Source organism: Mauremys mutica, chromosome 14 (assembly GCF_020497125.1).
Source record: "Mauremys mutica isolate MM-2020 ecotype Southern chromosome 14, ASM2049712v1, whole genome shotgun sequence".
In the NCBI taxonomy this organism is placed as follows: Eukaryota; Metazoa; Chordata; order Testudines; family Geoemydidae; genus Mauremys; species Mauremys mutica.
In genome coordinates this window covers 46,697,304-46,714,989 of record NC_059085.1, presented here as the reverse complement: position 1 = coordinate 46,714,989, position 17,686 = coordinate 46,697,304, and the positions used below count along the sequence as shown (strand labels likewise).

Below are 17,686 nucleotides of genomic sequence, written 5' to 3'. Positions count from 1 at the left end.
ATAATAAATAAATATTAATAATTGGAGATGTACCAATCTCCTAGAACTGGAAGGGACCTTGAAAGGTCATTGAGTCCAGCCCCCTGCCTTCACTAGCAGGACCAAGTACTGATTTTTACCCCAGATCCCTAAGTGGCCCTACAAGGATTGAACTCACAATCCTGGGTTTAGCAGGCTGATGCTCAAACCACTGAGCTACCCCTCCTCCCCATTGTGTGTTGTAACTGAAACCAATATATTTGAAAATGTAGAAAAACAGCCAAAATATTTAAATAAATAGTATTCTATTACAGTTTAACTAAACAATTAAAACTTTGATTAATCATGATTATTTTTTAATCTTGAGATTAATTTTAATAGTTTGACAGCCCTAGTATATACTTAGTTGAGATTTTTGCCCAAACCACTTCCAAAATTAAGAGTTTATTTCCCTCAATTAATATTAACTGTGTATCCAAAATTGATTAAATGTTAGATGATGTAATGCCTTTGTTCAGATGAAGAGTTTTAAACTAGTCTTTAATTCTGCTTCAAGATTTGTTTCTGTCAAAGAATTGCATACGGAAGTATAAATAAACACACAAGCTTCAAAGGCAGACATATTTGTTGTGGTGAATTTCATTAAGAATTGACTTTTCAGTATTACAACTAGAATTTGATTTAAAACAAGCTGAAAATTACACAGATTGTAGATACAGGTCTGTTCCTATTGTGTGGGTCATGGAGTTATAGAGCATATGACTATGTTCTTCTGAACAGGCTATTACCACGATGATTCCCTCATTCTAATCTTCTACTTCTATTTTCTGCTTTTAGATTCCATACTCCAATGCAAAAAGCTCTACTCCAGTGCCTTGATCAAATAGCTGATGAGAACTCTGCCATTCAGATCAGAGCACAGGTAAATCTATTAACAAAATCATTCAGGATTTCACAGCTGACCCAAAGATAGGTCATTTTTAGAAGTAACCCCAATTCTCTGGGATTTCCCAGGATGAACTGCACTATTGAAAATTAAAAACACACAAAAAGATTCAGACAAGTTTTCAAAAACACAGAGCTGCAAAATAGCTTGGAAGGGTGTTGGGGGGAGAATACAAAAGACTATAACAAATCAGGGGATACTAAAAAAAAAAATGCAGAAAGCTGAGAGAATTTATGCAATCCTGATTTCCATGCATTTGTTTCTGAGATGATGTTGAGATTTCCTTAAAATGTTTAATCAAATGTTATCCTGAGTTTAATCAAGGTTTAAAAATTAAAGTATTACTCAATAAATAAAGACATTTTCCATCCCCATTAATTCGCATTTGAAAGACATATAGTTTAACATATTAAATTATAATATTTACAAGATGCAGTGTTCACAACAGCTCACCTCAGCTGTAAGTCTGCAAACTGACAAATCTCATGCTGCATTTCTCATTTGTTTCACATTCTCCAGTGTGTGAAACTGAAAAAAAATATACTTACATCACTTGAAAAAAATAGCAGCTAGGACTAGGATTAAATTTGACAGCAAATCTTTTCATATTACCTACACATTGCATAGTAGATACAATTTCCAAAAAAACCCTCTCAAAGTAATATGTCTTAGTTTTTCGGATTGAATGATGACCAGCTGAACTGGTTTCTTCGTCTTGGCACCACTAAATCCAATGACAAATCTTTTTGCTCTTTCTCAGAATCCAGAAGTTTATAGCCAAGCATATTTATAGCACCTTTGCAGACTTCTTGTACTTTCTTAATTTTATGGAAGGAAAGAATATTCCTCCAGGCCTGGGAAACATTAACTGCATCTCGGGAGGTGATTTTGAAGGCTTCCCTTTTCTTTCCTGGTCCCTGGCCATGTGTGATATTATAGATCCAGCTTTCAAGTTTGGGGGTCAGTCTAAGATCTGCAAATTTATACATGTCTCTGATTTCTGATAAGGGATCTTGTACCAGATCTTCAAAACGGATCATCAAATAGCGATCTTTTAGAAATCTTGGAGGTTTTTGAGTAGCTGTTTCATAAATCTGGACATGACTTCTACAAATTTCCTGCATTACTTTATATTTGCTGTCCTCCACTTTAGAGCCATTGGTGCTCAAAACAATCCCATTGTCACGAGCTAAGGCTTTTACTGATTGTTCTCGTGACTTGGCAACAGCTCTGGGATCACGCACCAAGTGAATGATTTTGAGATTCAGGGAGAGGTCAGTGAGAAGGGGATAGAGAACTGTCAGATCAAAGAACCGGACTTCTTTGAGGACAATGTGGCTATAGGTCTTGCAAGCTTCCTCCACCTTGCTGAATGGGTACTTGCCACAAAGGGTCTTGCAGGCCATTTCATTGGTAATGTCAGTGCGTTGAAAGGAATCACAGGCAGGAGCTGAACAGAGTGCCCGACTCACTGCCCATTGGAACAGATCAGACAAATTTCTCTTCCAAGGCATGTAGGCATCAAACACAGACATGTCACACTTGAAGACAGACCTGACTAGGTCTCTAACAGCCATATGTAAGACTTTGGCACTGTTCTGGTACATTGTTACCCACACATGCCAGGCAGGTTCCATCAGGTAGAAGACATCAGGGTGTTGGCTAAACAGTTGGCCAACGAAGGAAGATCCTGACCTCCAGGAAGAGAGAATAAGGATGTGCACCCGAGATGGTTTCTCTTCAGACTGAGGCATGAAGCTGCTACGTCGAGCATACATAAACAGTAAGAATCCAGTCTGAATCATAAGGAAAACTACAACAATGGTGCTGGAAATCCGAAGTCTCACCATACTGGCTGAAGGAAAGCAACTAATACACTGAAAAGGGAGAGGAAAAAGCTGTTTAGTATTTGGTAACTACTGCAGTGGCATAATAACGATACAACTCACAGCAGACAGACTACTGTAATGTAAATACTTTTCTTTTTTGTATTTATGTGCTATGTTGGATATAACTTGTTTCTGACTTATGGAGACTGCAGAGTGAGTCTATTGGCAAGAGAGCTGAGAAAGGTAGTAAATGGAATGGGAAAAAGGCAGTGCAAGATTGAGCACAGAGTAGAAGGAAGTTTGGAGTGGGTATCTGGTGCTGCAGAGAGTAAGTTGTTCAACTGTTAGTATATGAAAGTAAATAAGATAATACAGGAATTAACACACTAGTTCAGACCTAGTCAGTATGCTCTCTCAAACAGTGGCCAGAACCAGATGCTTCAGAGAAAGGTGCAAGAAACCCTGTAATGCACAATGATGGAATGGCAATGTGCCCCAATAGATGGTGGAGAGCATAGAAGATGTCTAAATTAAGTTGGATGGGACTTTAACAACACATGGTGAGGCTGAATGGAGCGGGGTAGGGAAGCAATTGGTTTAATTTATTTGAAATAGGACTCAGCTATCAAAAGTTTGGGAAATGTTGCCAAAGGAGAAGTTTGCTTCCTAACCCTATCAGTTACAGTTCTGTTTATGTCCTGAAGTACGAAGTTTTTTATCCCTTAAAAATGTTCCTATCCATTGTAATTTTGGACGTTCTCACATATGTCTGAAACATAGGTCATCAACCTAGTGCCCAGCCATAGAGTAAAATCACCAGCATAACAACCAACTGAGGTCGTAAGAGTTTAGGCAGCATGAGGGCAACCCAGTTTACTGCACAAAGTACACACTGTATACAGTGATTACAATGACACCCATGGAGAAGCTCATGGCCCACAGAGCCCAAATACAACATCTTGATGCCAGAGTTGCTGAATTGGAGGAGCAGAGATGCAATTATACAAAGAAAACAGAGCATATAGGAACACTGTAACAGACTTACCTCAGCACTGACTACTCTGATCCTGCATTTAAGGAAGCCAGTCTCATGATGGGAGTGTGACGGGTTGGACCCCTTGGGAAGCCACCTGATATGCTGAGATACCGCTAAGTCTACCTGTCTTGCTGAGCCAACGAGAGGCATGCAGCTTTCTGCACTGGGGGTGCAGTGCTGCGGTACAAGTGTAGACACCATGGTCGATTACAGTGCTGCAATTGGCCTCTGGGAGGTGTCCAACAATGCCTGTTCTCACCTCTCTGGTCATCGGTTTGAACTCTACAGCCCTGCCCTCAGGTGACCAACCATCAGCCCACCCTGTAAATTCCTTTGGAATTTTGAAAGTCCCCTTTCTGTTTACTCAGTGATGCATGCAGTGGTCTCAGCGCATCTTTCCAGGTGGCCATGCCTGCTCCACGCACCAGGCAATCCTCCACTTGGAGCAATGTCAAGCTGCTGGACCTCATCAGCATTTGGGAGAGGAGGCTGTCCAGTGCCAGCTGCGCTCCAGCCGTAGGAATTATGATACCTACAGACAAATTTCACGATGCATGATAGAAAGGGGCCATGACTGGGACACATTGCAACGTAGGGTAAAAGTGAAGGAGCTGTGGAATGCCTACCACAAAGCACGGGAGGCAAACCACCGTTCCGGTGCTGTGCCCACGAGCTGCTGGTTCTACAAAGAGCTGGATGTGATACTCGGCAGTGACCCCACCTCCACTGCGAAGACCACGGTGGATACTTCAGTGGCTCGTGTGCCAGTTGAGAGTGGACCAAGCCAGAAGAAGGAAATCTTGGACGAGGATGTCGACGGGGACCCAGAGGCAGTGGATGACTTAGAGGTCAGAGATTCATGCAGCCAGGATCTCTTTTCTACCCCAGAGAAGACTAGCCAGTCACAGCTGTTAGATGTTGACCAAGTTCAAACAGGAGAGGAGGCTGGGAATTGCTGAAGTGAGTTGTTGGGGGCAGGAGGGTTGCAGAAAGCAGGCTGGTCTCTCACCACATGCCTAGTCTAAGTGGTGGAACAGGCTGTTGATTGACTCCCTCACTTCACAGGAAACTGCCTCAGAGATCTCCAGGAAAATCTCATGGAGATACTGGGCAATCCGCTGCCGCAGGTTCTTTGGCAGAGCTGCTTTGTTTCTTGCCCCATTAACAGTATCTTTCCCGCAGCACTGTGCTGTCACTGGGAGGGGAGAGGGGAAGAGGACCATTGCTGCACACAAGCAAGTCACATAATGGCCAGGGCAGAAGCCGCAGTCTTGGAGAAGACCCTTCCTTGATTCCCTGCTCACCCTCAGCGCAAGATATCTTCCATAATGATCACATCCTGTGGAAAATGTGGGGACAGGAATGATTATCAGGCTGCCCCTACAGTGCTGGCTCTCCCCAAAAGCCACATGCCAAGTGTACAGCAGAGTCCAGGAATAATGATTTACCCTGCTCCTGCGGCTATTAACCATTTTGGGGGTCTTGTGGCTCATGTGTGCTTGCCTGGGGTCAGCCAGTTAGTGACAGGTGTGTGAATACTGGCTGTGCTTTAAATCACTGAATCAGTGTTCTGTGTGTTGCAAACAATAGTGCTTCTGTAAAATGCTGCATTTAAACTTCACAGAGATGACCTTGGGAGCCCAGCCTCCCTCTTTGTTACTGGCGGCTGAACAGCTGCGCAGAATTAGAAAATGGCCACGAAGAACTAAGGACTTTCTGCGTGATGTTATGATGCACTCCGGAGCTGAGAAACAGGAGTTGAAGGAGTGGTGGGACAGCAAGAAGAGGAACAGAAAGGAGAATGCAGCACGCGAGAATGAAGCCACGGAGCAGCTCTTAAACATTATGGAGTGCCAAGCGGACATGCTCCAGGCGGTATTAGCACTGCAAACCAAGCTTGGTGTGCTAGTGAATGGAGCCGCCCCTGCCCAAAGCATTCCATTCCTCCCCAGTTACAGTCCAGTACTGCAGACTCCCACTACTCAACACCCATTCCTCTGGAGTTTGGCCCTGCTGAAGTACAGTACCCACTGCATCGTACTCCAAAGGAGAAGGTTGGATATGATCCCTGGACATACACAAATCTTTAGCCATCCTGGGACCCCACCTCCTTTTAGGACCTCCCCTTCCCCCCATCCCCCTCACTGCTGATGGGTTTTTTTGTTTGACTTTCTCCTCCAGTTCTTGTTTTTTAATAAAAGAATTGTGTTGGTTTGAAAGCAATCTTTATTCTATTAATTGAAAGCTAAGCCCTGCAAAGCAACAGACAATTATGTTAAACCTTCATATTGCATCATCTGCACCAATCACAATCACCTCCTAGCATTACAAGCACTGCACTCCCCAGCACAGCAACAAATATTAGTGCCCAGAGTCATGGTCTTTTGGAGCAGGATGCATTAATGGCCCTGCACTTCCATCAACACAAGTCCAATGGTCAACTTTCTCATTCCGAATTGGTTAGCGACCAATCAGTAGCAGTCTGGAGTAGCCAGCTTCCACAGTCATAGAATAATAGAATATCAGGGTTGGAAGGGACCTCAGAAGGTCATCTAGTCCAACCCCCTGCTCAAAGCAGGACCAATTCCCAACTAAATCATCCCAGCCAGGGCTTTGTCAAGCCTGACCTTAAAAACCTCTAAGGAAGGAGATTCCACCGCCTCCCTAGGTAACCCATACCAGTGATTCACCACTCTCTGAGTGAAAAAGTTTTTCCTAATATCCAACCTAAACCTCCCCCACTGCAACTTGAGACCATTACTCCTTGTTCTGACATCAGGTACCACTGAGAACAGTCTAGATCCATCCTCTTTGGAACCCCCTTTCAGGTAGTTGAAAGCAGCTATCAAATCCCCCCTCATTCTTCTCTTCTGCAGACTAAACAATCCCAGTTCCCTCAGCCTCTCCTCATAAGTCATGTTCTCCAGCCCTCTAATCATTTTGTTGCCCTCCGCTGGACTCTTTCCAATTTTTCCACATCCTTCTTGTAGTGTGGGGCCCAAAACTGAACACAGTACTCCAGATGAGGCCTCACCAATGTCAAATAGAGGGGAATGATCACATCCCCCGATCTACTGGCAATGCCCCTACTTATACAGCCCAAAATGCCATTAGCCTTCTTGGCAACAAGGGCACACTGTTGACTCATATCCAGCTTCTGGTCCAGTGTAACCCCTAGGTCCTTTTCTGCAGAATTGCTTCCTAGCCATTCGGTCCCTAGTCTGTAACAGTGAACGGGATTCTTCCGTCCTAAGTGCAGGACTCTGCACTTGTCCTTGTTGAACCTCATCAGGTTTCTTTTGGCCCAGTCCTCTAATATGTCTAGCTCTCTCTGTATCCTATCCGTACCCTCCAGCGTATCTACCACTCCTCCAAGTTTCGTGTCATCTGCAAACTTGCTGAGAGTGCAGTCCACGCCATCCTCCAGATCATTAATGAAGATATTGAACAAAACCGACCCTTGGGGCACTCCAATTGAAACCGGCTGCCAACTAGACATGGAGCCATTGATCACTACCTGTTGAGCCCAGTCGTCTGGGACTTTACCTGGCCTCCATGAGATCTCAAAGATAATTGCCAGTGGTACAGAGATTGGTTTGGCTAGTCTTTAAGTACCCTTGGGTAAATTTCATCAGGTCCTGCTGACTTGAATACATCTAGCTTATCTAAATATTCTTTAACCTGGTCTTTCCCTATTCTGGTTTGTGTTCCTTTCCCTCTTGTTGTTAATACTGTGTTAAGCATTTAGTTAGAATTAACATTTTTAGTAAATTCTGAAGCAAAGACACGTTCATTCCCAGGTCCTCATCCCAATCTCACCAGTCGACAGAAATGGGGGTGGGACAGAAATGGGGGTTATGGATGTGAGCAGATTTGGAGGGGGCAGAGCTAAAGTCTCCCCTGTATCCCCCCACTACACAGCTCTGACCCCTTTCTTCTTCTCACTCCTTTGCAGTATTCTGACTTCCTCTTTCCTCCTAGAAGCAGCAGAATGAAGAGGGTGAGGAGAAGAAAGCCTAGAGACCCATCTTTACTGCTGGAGACAGCAGAGAGAAGGTGGGGAGTTCTGGGAACCCCTAAACCCCCTCCCTGGGCCTGGTAGAGCAGCCATAAGGAAGAATTGTGGAGGATGGGGATATCTGTAGGGAAGACATGGAGGGAGGGCAAAGATGACTCCACTTCTCTTCTTCCTCCCTCCCATATGTCACTGAATGGAAAAATACTCAACTTCCCCTTTACGGCTCCGCTCTGTCAGCGCTGCTGAGCGCCCAGACAGAGGGAAACCCAATTTTGGGGGGAAACCCAATTTTTCATCAAAGCTCTAGTCACTGGACTGACTTTTCAAAAAATTAGGGTTTGAACGATCCCTTGCACTAATAATGGTTGTTGTCTAGCCATGTACTGGCTGCTTAATAGCTGTGCCAGGAAACAGCATTAAGGGACGAAGGTTGGCAAAGGAGCAGCATTTACCTCCCAGCCCTCACACATTCTGCACTGCTTGAACACACCTCCATATTCCTCCTCCCTCCTCTGACTGCCCACCCCATTCCTTCACTGTGCACCAAAAAAGTTGAAAGAATCTAAAAATGTTATGAGCAACTGATGTCAGGGTGCATGCATATCAGGGACCCCTTAATCAAAAGATGGCTTTCCTTTGATGCCATTCAATTCAATTGTTCCAGAAATGGCTGAGGAGCACATTACTATAAAACTCTTTCTTCTTCCCTCTATTTAATTAAAACTAATTTCTTTGACAGTACTTCTAAAGCAAAACCTGAGGCCATGTCTACACTACAAAATGAAGTCGACCTAACTTATGTCAGCATACAGCCACTGCAGTAACTACATCACTTGTGCACATCTCCACTTTGCTCCTTATGTTGGCAGTGTGCGTCATCCGGAGCACTTGTATTGATAGTATTGTCAGTGTGGGCCATTGTAGGTTGGCTCCTGAAAGGCTGTAACAGTCGATGTAAGTGACTACTGTGCGTCGACCTAACTACATCGACCTTGACTCTATGCTGCTCATGGAGGTGGATTTATTAAGTCCGCGTAGTGAGATGGTTACGTTGGCAAGAGCAACATTTATGTGGTGACACTTCCATAGTTAGTTTAATGTAAGCTGCCTTGCATCAACTTGACTCTGTAGTATAGACTAGGCCAGAGTCTGTTTGTGGATTTTAAGACCACTTTAAAACATCTCTCTCTTACATCAGAAATTTTGGTCTCAAGGCTAAACTTCCAAAAGGAATCCCTGCAGAATGCAGGCAGACAGCCATGTTCACAACATACATTTGCTGAAAGCAGCCAAGAGTGGCTGAAAATCAGTGTGTCATATATGGGTTTACCTCAGGTTTAATTACAACACTGAGGGCAAGTCTACACTACAAAATTAAGTCTACCTAAGTTATGTTGACAGTAATTAAATCACTTTTGCATATCCATACTACGCTCCTTGTGTCAGTGGTGCGCATCCTCACTAGCAGTGCTTGAATTGATGCAGACAGCAGTGCACTGTGGGCAACTATCCCACTGTGCAACTCGCCATGATCTAACTCAGGCTATTTTGGGAAGGGTTTGCAATGCCTCATGTGGAAAAACGAGTCATACAGGGGTGACTGGGAACATGGTTTCAACATCCCATGAAGCAGTTTTCTCCATCCCATAATTTTAGTCGCATCCCATAATGTTTCACACCGCTTTTCAAAAGCCCAGCAAAACTGTCCACCATCTCTGTAAGAAGCATGGATCTGCCACAGCTCTGCATTATTGTGATGAGCGTTGCAAGCACAGTGTGCCTGCTCCTGCAGTATTACATGATGATTCCTTGCAGGCTAGCTTGTGGTGAGACATAAAAAGAAACAATTCAAGGTGAGTTGGGACAATAAGCGGGGTGAGGGGGCATGAGTATATGGGGATAGGGCAACTGAACTGAATACTGGCATCGTTTTCCATAGGCAGTGCTGATTTTAGCTGATATCTCACTATTAAGGGTAACGGAGACTGAAAAGGAACAGCTCCTGCACGCGTCCGGCTGCAGACCGCGTCCGCATGCTGCTAGCCTGTGTGCTGCAATGGTGCCTGCTAAAATAATTGCTGAGTGGCGTGGGACAGAAGAAATAAGGCAGCCTTCCCTAGAAACCTTAGGCAGAAGATTGCAGACTACCTTCAGGAAAGTTTCCTTGAAATCTCTATGGAGGATTCATGGGACTTCCTGGTGCACATAAACAAACTGTTCTGCAGGGGCCCCTCTGTCTAACTGTACAGGAGAATGAGAAGCAGATAGCAACTCTACGTCTATTGGTTATTTCACTACCTCTACTAGCATAATTAAAAAAGAATAAACGAACAGATGTGTCCCTGAAATATCAAAGCAAACTACATACTTTAAACTAGAGGTTCCTTCCTCTGCATCAGGCTCACCCGTGCTGGACTGTAGGGACTGGCTCGAGTGCTCTGGAGTCAGAAACAGGTCCTGGCTCACTGCGCCACTGAATCCCCCAGTCATCTGTCCCCCATACTCCTCTTCCTCTCTTCCCGCTCAACACCTCCTCTCACTGTTCACTCCGGGGGCCTGTGACTGACTCCTCCGAAGTATCCATGGGGCTCTTGAGGGTGGTGGTGGGATCTCTGCCGTGCAATCCTTTGTAAAAGCAGCATGTATGTGGCTCCGCACCAAAGTGACCACTAGCCTTCCTTGCCTACTGGCATGCCTGCCACAGCTCCTTGGCTTTCATGAAGCACTGCTGCAAGTCCCTCTTGTAGCCCTTCTCCCCCATGCCCCAAGCGATCTGCTCGTACATATCAATGTCTCTATGACTGAATCAGAGCTGTGTCTGCACAGCCCCTTCTCTCCACAGACCCAGAAGATCCACCACCTCCTGTGTACTCCAGGCAGGAGCGTGTCTGCAGCATGTAGTTAGCATGCTCAGCTGGGCAGTTGCTAGGTGAGCTCTCCACACCGAGCAAACAGGAAATGGAATTTCAAAAATTTGCGGGGCCATAAAAAGGGGAGGGGAGTGTACCTGTCCACTTGGCAGCAGAGATCAAATCAGTGACCAGAGCAGTCATGGTGGGGCATTGTGGGACACCTCCACCATTGTGGAGGCCACTAAAGTTGACGTAAGTAACGCAGTACCTACGCTGACACGGCATCGACCCAACTATGTTGACTTAAGTGCTACACCTCTCATGGAGGTGGAGTTATTAAGTTGGTGTAGTGAGCGAATTACATCGGCAGGAGCAACACGTTAGTGTAGATGCTTAGAGAGTTAGGTTGATGTAAGCTGTCTTGTGTCAACCTAACTCTGTAGTGTAAACCAGGCCTGAGACATCCTACTGCTGTGACAGCAGACTGTGTGAAAACCATATGGCTAATGACCCAATCTGCATTTCACTCTTCGATCTGTCAGTTTAGCTCACGCTGACCTGAAGTTCTAAACTTGATCTTTAGTCACTTTTTCAATATTGCTCCCCAAAGGGGAAGTATGCACTAGCTGAGATAAATCCCAACCAGTGAAATCAATTTAGGGAGGATTAGAGCCATAGTTTGAGCCCCAGATGTGCGCAAAAAAAATTTAGAAGAACAAAGTGATTATATGAACAGCTGAATTTTAGGAGGGGAGGCTGCATCCTGAGAACCCCTTGCACACAGATGACCCCAAATTTGGACCCCCAATCCTATCCTGTAACTCCATGAAGCACAGAAAACTTCAAGACAACCACAGTCATCATTTTAGAGGCCTTATAACTGTCATCTTTTAAAGATTAAGTGACTCTCAGCCTTAACTCTCCTATGAACTTCCACATACACATCTGCTGATATAGACACCCAAACTATTTTGTTCAGTTTTACACATATGAAATGTAAAATATATAAGTATAAAACCTTTTACTTAGTGTCAGTAGTTAGTTTTGTAATTCACATGTCTGCCATGTCTTCCTCCCAGACTCCTTTTGTTTTATATATTATTGTGGCGATTAAAGAGGCATTGTGAATTTTAAAAATATATATATACTTCTTTCTGAAACGTTTGTTACAAATTACAACTGAAATTAGTATAATGAAGGAGATTAGATTAGAGATTTTTTTCTCTGTTCCAAAGTATGATATAAATTGCAAGGAAGCACATGAAATAAAAATAAGAACCTCAGTAGAGCAGACATTTTCAATACATTAGATTTGTCTCCTATTATTTTGCGGGAGGGACCAATTCCAGGAATACACATATATACCCAACACCTTCAAAAAGTTATGGAAATAACCATACCACTTTGTAAATTATATAAATTCTCATTTTTCAAATCATAAACCAACCACAAATCCATTTCACTGGATTTCCTTTCAAAGGATACATTTGCATCACAGGTGGGGGTAATTCCTCACTTGGGGGGATGTACACTTGCTAATTCTGCTCAAGCTAATGAGCTAAAAATATCAGTGTGGCTGTGACAGCACAGACAGCATCTTAAGCTCACCACCTAAGTACAACTCCATCTCAGGTACAAGTACTCAGTTGGCTAGCCTGAGCCGCTGCCCGTGCCATCACAGCCACACTGCTCACTAGCTTGAGCAGAGCTAGCTTGTATACATCTACCTGTATACAAGGTATAGTTCCCCCTGAGGTGGGAACTATACCTCCCAGCTGTTGTGTGGACATACTCTTAGTGGTGCAGCTATCTTAATTGGTCTTGGGATGTTACTGGTATTTATATGTATTCCTTGGTATTTAAACATGTTTGTACTATTTTCAGCTGCATTCCCCAGTCATGCTATTTTCAGGTGACATTAAATCTATCTCCATATTAATTGTGTAACTTGATAATTTTCTAAACTCTTTCACAAGTTGTAGCAAAGTAAAGTGGGGCTCTCTCAAGAACCATCACGTATTATCTGAATATAAAGATTTTTACAATACTTACTGTTTATTTATACTGATATGCCAGGATTCACCAGATGGTACTGTTACACGAGTTCTTACAATTTCTTTTTCTTTGCACAGAAATAGCATACAGTCTTTGAAGAAATGGTGCAATGTTGTTAGTTTTGTGATGCAATTTCTTTTGGGAGAGCTTTTTCAAACAGCAGGAGAAATTCATGCTAATCTCTTTACCTAGAGTTATTTTTTTTTTGATAGAGTTGTTTCCTGGGAACCAGGCATTAAAGTTTGTGATGAGATTTCTGAAAGCAGGATTTTCATGCATGCCATATGTGAACACTGTGCTCAAGGACTGGTGTATATTTTTGTGTACAAGTTCACATCACTGATTTCTCCTCCAACAAGAGGCTAACCTTCTTGTAGGCAGGGGCGGCTCTATGTTTTTTGCCGCCCCAAGCAAGGCAGGCAGGCAGCTTTCGGCAGTGTGCCTGCAGGCGGTCCGCTGGTCACGTGGATTCAGCGGAATGCCTGCAGGAGAGGTCCACCAGTGCCATGCCATCAGCATCCTCGCCGCCGAATTGCCGCCAAAGCCGCGGGCCTGGGGTGGACCTCCCGCAGGCGCGCCGCTGAAAGCCTCCTGCCTGCCTGCCACCCTCCCAGCGACCAGCATGCTGGTCCCCCCCCGGCTTGCCGCCCTAGGCACGTGCTTGCTGCGTTGCTGCCTGAAGCTGCCCCTGCCTGTAGGTCCCCAACATCTGCTACTGGTGGCTAGCAAAGGGGTGGTAATATCTACAGGTTCCACTCTCAGTTGTACCAGTCACTATACAAACACATTGTAAAACAATCCCTGTCCCAAAGAGTTTACAATCTATATAGAATGTTTTACAGACACAAGGTGGGAAGGGAAACAAACGGACAGAGAGATGAAGTGACTCACCCGTGTTTCCACAACAGGTCAGTGGCAGAGCAGGAATGGAAGCCAGGTCTCCTGAGTCTCAATCTAGTGCTCCAACAACTAAACTAGTAGTCCTCCAAAGTGTGGGGCATGCCCCGCTGAGAGGGGTGCAGAGGAATGTTTGGGGGGGTGGGGCCTGGGGGGAGGAATTGCCACCCTTGCTGTGCCCCCAGCTCCACTCTGCCCCAGCCCCAGCTTCAGCCCCACTAAAATCTGAACAGGCACCGGCTTCCAATAAAGCAGATTGACTCTTGTCTGCTTTCGGGGAGGCTAGCCATGCAGACTCACCTCTTGTGCCCAAGGCCCCACCCGGCTCCCCCATCCGCCAGAGCCCCAAGTGCACCCCCCCACACACAGCTGGAAGATCCCTGGCTGAACTGCCCCAGGCCACCCCGTGTTGAGCATCAGCGTGCGGGCTGCCCCCAACATCAGTACCAGCCAACCGGCCACTCCCAGCATCGGCACCAACACCAACCCACCGGCCACTCCCAGAGCCAGCCCCAGTGCAGAACCATTGGCCTCTGGCCGGAGCTGAGCTTGGACGCCAGCTTGGGGGAGAGGGCAGAGCATGGCAGGGCCAGGGCTTGGCTTAGAGGAGGCTTAGCCTCCCCCGGCCTCATAGGTGCTGGAACAAGGGGTGGTGCAGCACCCCCTGGCTTGGAGTGGTTTCCATTATATGCAGTTTTTACGGATTGATTCAATGGCTCTCAGCACCCCCACTACAAAAATTGTTCTAGCATTCCTACCTGCCTATTGTACCCACTGCTCACATCCCCAAACTTTTTCGGTCATGTCCTCCCCTTACCCGTAATGGAATCTGTCTGGGGCTCCTGGGGGCCGGCTCCCGGTCACAGCTCCGCTCCTAGCCACGGCCTCAGGTCCTGACCACAGCCCCAGCCTTGGTTTTGGCCTCTGGCCGTGGCCCTATCCCCCAACCACGGCCCCGGGGGAGGGAGAGACAAATTCAATAACAGTTAAGGAGGCATGACAGAAAAAGTTTGGGGACCACTGAACTAGACCATGCTGACTCCCTGGGTACAGGTGGGCATAACCAGCAGGGCCGGCTCTAGGCACCAGCAAACCAAGCACGTGCTTGGGGCAGCACATTTTCGGGGCAGCATTCCGGCCATCTTTTTTGTTTTGTTTTGGGCAGCAAAGGCCTAGAGCTGGCCATGGCAGCAGCAGCACGTTGTGCGCAGGGCTGCCCTGGGGCTGCTGCGATTTGCGCCACGGGGGAGCAGCGCCCACACCTTGTGGCTGGGCCGGGCAGGCTCCGAGCAGGGGACACTCAGGCTGGGGCCGCCCCGCGGGGCACACAGCACCGCCTGCAGGTGCCGCAGGGCAACTGCCCCCCAGTGCCACAGCCGTGGCTGGGCGAAGTGGCCCAAGCCGCCCAGGGACTGCGGCAGGGTGGCCAGAAGCAGCAGCAGCGAGGACATAGAGGGCGGGGTGCTGCCATGCGGGGCCCATGTCCTGCTCTCCAAGGCTCTGCTCCCTCTGGGGCTACCCTGCCCCAGCTCCTCAGCCTCCTGCCGGGGCAGTCCCCCAGCTCTGCCCTCCCGGGTCCTGGCTGGTTCTGGAGGTGGGAGCCCTGGCTGGAGGGACACTGGACTGAGGCACGGCCCGGAAGCCCTGCTGCTTATCCCAACCCTACCAGCACCGGACCGGCTGGAGGCAAGGGGGGGAGTGGGTGGAGTCAGCACTGGTAGTGGGGAGCCCAGTGCTGATAACCAGCAAATGTTTGGCATGAGTTTGGGGAAATTGCTCCTTTGGCTATGGTAAGGGTTTGAGAAAGATTGTGAATAGCAATAGAGGCAGAAAGCAGACAAGAGTCAATCTGCTTTATTGGAAGCGTGAAGGAGTGCCCGTACCAGTTCAGATTTCAGTAAGAGAGTTCCTACATGGTGTTTTGCTACAGTTTAGGCAGCGGTGCCAAACCACCAGTGCTTCCCATCTCTGTCAGTTTTTAATTTCATTCCCATCATTTTCTCATTAGAATTTGTAAATAAATCACAGGCAGTAATTGCGCTTCAATTATTTTAAAAAAGCCTCCTCCAAGCTTCCTAGCAGAGACCCATCTTACTCCAAGGTATACTAGCTGGTCCTGTCAGCACTACTGTTATACTTGGCACTTCACAGCACCTCACTCCTGAGGACCACAAAGCATGTCAGACAATCGATTTAGCCTCACAACCCCCAGGACAAACTAGGACAGGATCGTTATCCCCATTTTACAGACCGCGAATCAAGGCACAAGCAAGTTGCCTCAAGTCACACGGAGACCCGAGGAAGAGCTAGAAAGCTGGTCTCTCCCCATACAGAAGCTGGTCCAATCCAACACATTCCCTCACCCACCTTGTCTCTCCAACATCCTGCGGCCCACAGAGCTACAACAAGGCTTCATGGAGAAACAGGAACAAGCCCCGGGAGCCCTGACCCCCAGCCCGTCCTCTCCGCTCCCCTTTGCCCCCAAGTGCCAGTGGGCGGGTTGGAGCTGGGACTTGCTGCTGGGGAGAGAAGGGGTGGCGGCTCCCTGGGGGCCAGTCCTACTGCCCCGCCCGGCAGGGGAGCCGAGCTCCGGGAGAGTCAGGCGGGTCTCGCCAGGGGGGTGGACTGGCCAAGGGGCGAGCCCAGAAAAGAACCAGGGGGGCTCGAATACAGGGAGCGCGCGGCCAGCTCCCACCTAGGAACCAGCGAACTTCCCACGTAGCGACCCCCGCCAAGCCCAGCCGGTACCTGCAGCCGCTTCCCCCGCTCGCTGGAGACGCCGCCGAGCTGGACGCGCAGACAATGAGCCGCTTTCAGACGTGGCCGAGCCCCCGCGCGGCGGGAGGAGCCGGGAAGGGGCCGGTCCGCAGGCAGCATCCCCCGTGGAGCGGGAGCGGGGGTCCCGGGAAGTCAGACGGGCGGGGGCGGTGAGGGGGGTCGCTCGGCCCCTCCCGTCCGCGCCAGCTTGGCCGCCGACGAGCGTGTCCTGATTCTTTATGTGTGAACGCGACAAACGGCTCCGGAGCGGGGCAGGCGGCGGGAGGGAGTGTGGGAAGAAGGGGCTGAGGGGAGCCATAGGGCAGGCTGTGAGGGAGGGAAGGAGGGAGGGAAGGAGCGGGGCTGGGGGGAGCTATAGGGCAGGAGGGAGATTGGGAAGGAGCGGGGCTGGGGAGAGCCATAGGGCAGGCTGTGGGGAAGGATCGGGGCTGGGGTGAGTCGCAGGGCAGGAGGGAGATTGGGAAGGAGCGGGGCTGGGGAGAGCCATAGGGCAGGCTGTGGGGAAGGATCGGGGCTGGGGTGAGTCGCGGGGCAGGAGGGAGATTGGGAAGGAGCGGGGCTGGGGGGAGCCATAGGGCAGGAGGGAGATTGGGATGGAGCGGGGCTGGGGGGAGCCATAGGGCAGGCTGTGGGGAAGGAGCGGGGCTGGGGTGAGGAGCGGGGCAGGAGGGAGATTGGGAAGGAGCGGGGCTGGGGGGAGCCATAGGGCAGGCTGGGGGTAAGGGAAGGAGCCAGGCTGGAGGAGGGCTGTGTGAGGGCAATTCCAACATGGGGTGGACACGCACTGTTGGAATTCCTGGAGGATCTTATCCCACACCTACAGGGCATGATGCAGGAGGAACCAGGTTCTTCCAGTGGTGCTCCTGGGGACAGGAGCGGATTTACCATGAAACGAACCATATGGTGGCACAGGGCCCCCAAAATGCAGGACAAATCTCATCTGACAATCTGCCCCTCAGCCCGGCCAGTGGCACAGCAGGGTTCAGGCAAGCAGACTTCCTGCATGCCATGGACAGTGGCCCCGCACGACTCCTGGAAAGGGTCAGCTGCTGGCACGTCTCTACGTGTCCCTGGCCAGGGGAGGCAGGTCCATGCACTGCCCCCACCTTGAGCAGCTCATGGAGACCCACTGCCACCCTCCCCCAAGGGGCGCACAGAGACATGCCAGCAGCAGGGCTAGGGCGTCTCCCTGCCTGCTCTGCCTCCCTTCCTCTGCGCTGCTCCTGTAAGCGGACGGCATGTCCCTGTGGCCCTGGGGGGCAGGGCCGGCGGTCACCTAGGGTGGCAGGATTTGGG

General features: G+C 48.5%; 1 protein-coding gene across 2 annotated transcripts; it reads right to left on the bottom strand.

Annotated features, from left to right (window-relative positions):
• Positions 1-208: 208 nt before the first annotated feature.
• On the bottom strand, positions 209-16,834 carry LOC123349627 (carbohydrate sulfotransferase 5-like). Of its 2 annotated transcripts, none has more exons than XM_044987836.1 (2): positions 16,361-16,834; positions 209-2,802 (listed from the first exon to the last, which is right to left on the bottom strand). In XM_044987836.1, the coding sequence occupies exons 1-2, from the start codon at positions 16,487-16,489 to the stop codon at positions 1,594-1,596; spliced, it is 1,338 nt and encodes a 445-aa protein (XP_044843771.1). In that variant the 5' UTR covers positions 16,490-16,834; the 3' UTR covers positions 209-1,593. The 2 variants fall into 2 exon arrangements, with proteins under 2 accessions (XP_044843771.1, XP_044843770.1); XM_044987835.1 differs by lacking the exon at positions 16,361-16,834 and adding an exon at positions 3,800-4,071.
• Between the last annotated feature and the right edge of the window lie 852 nt (positions 16,835-17,686).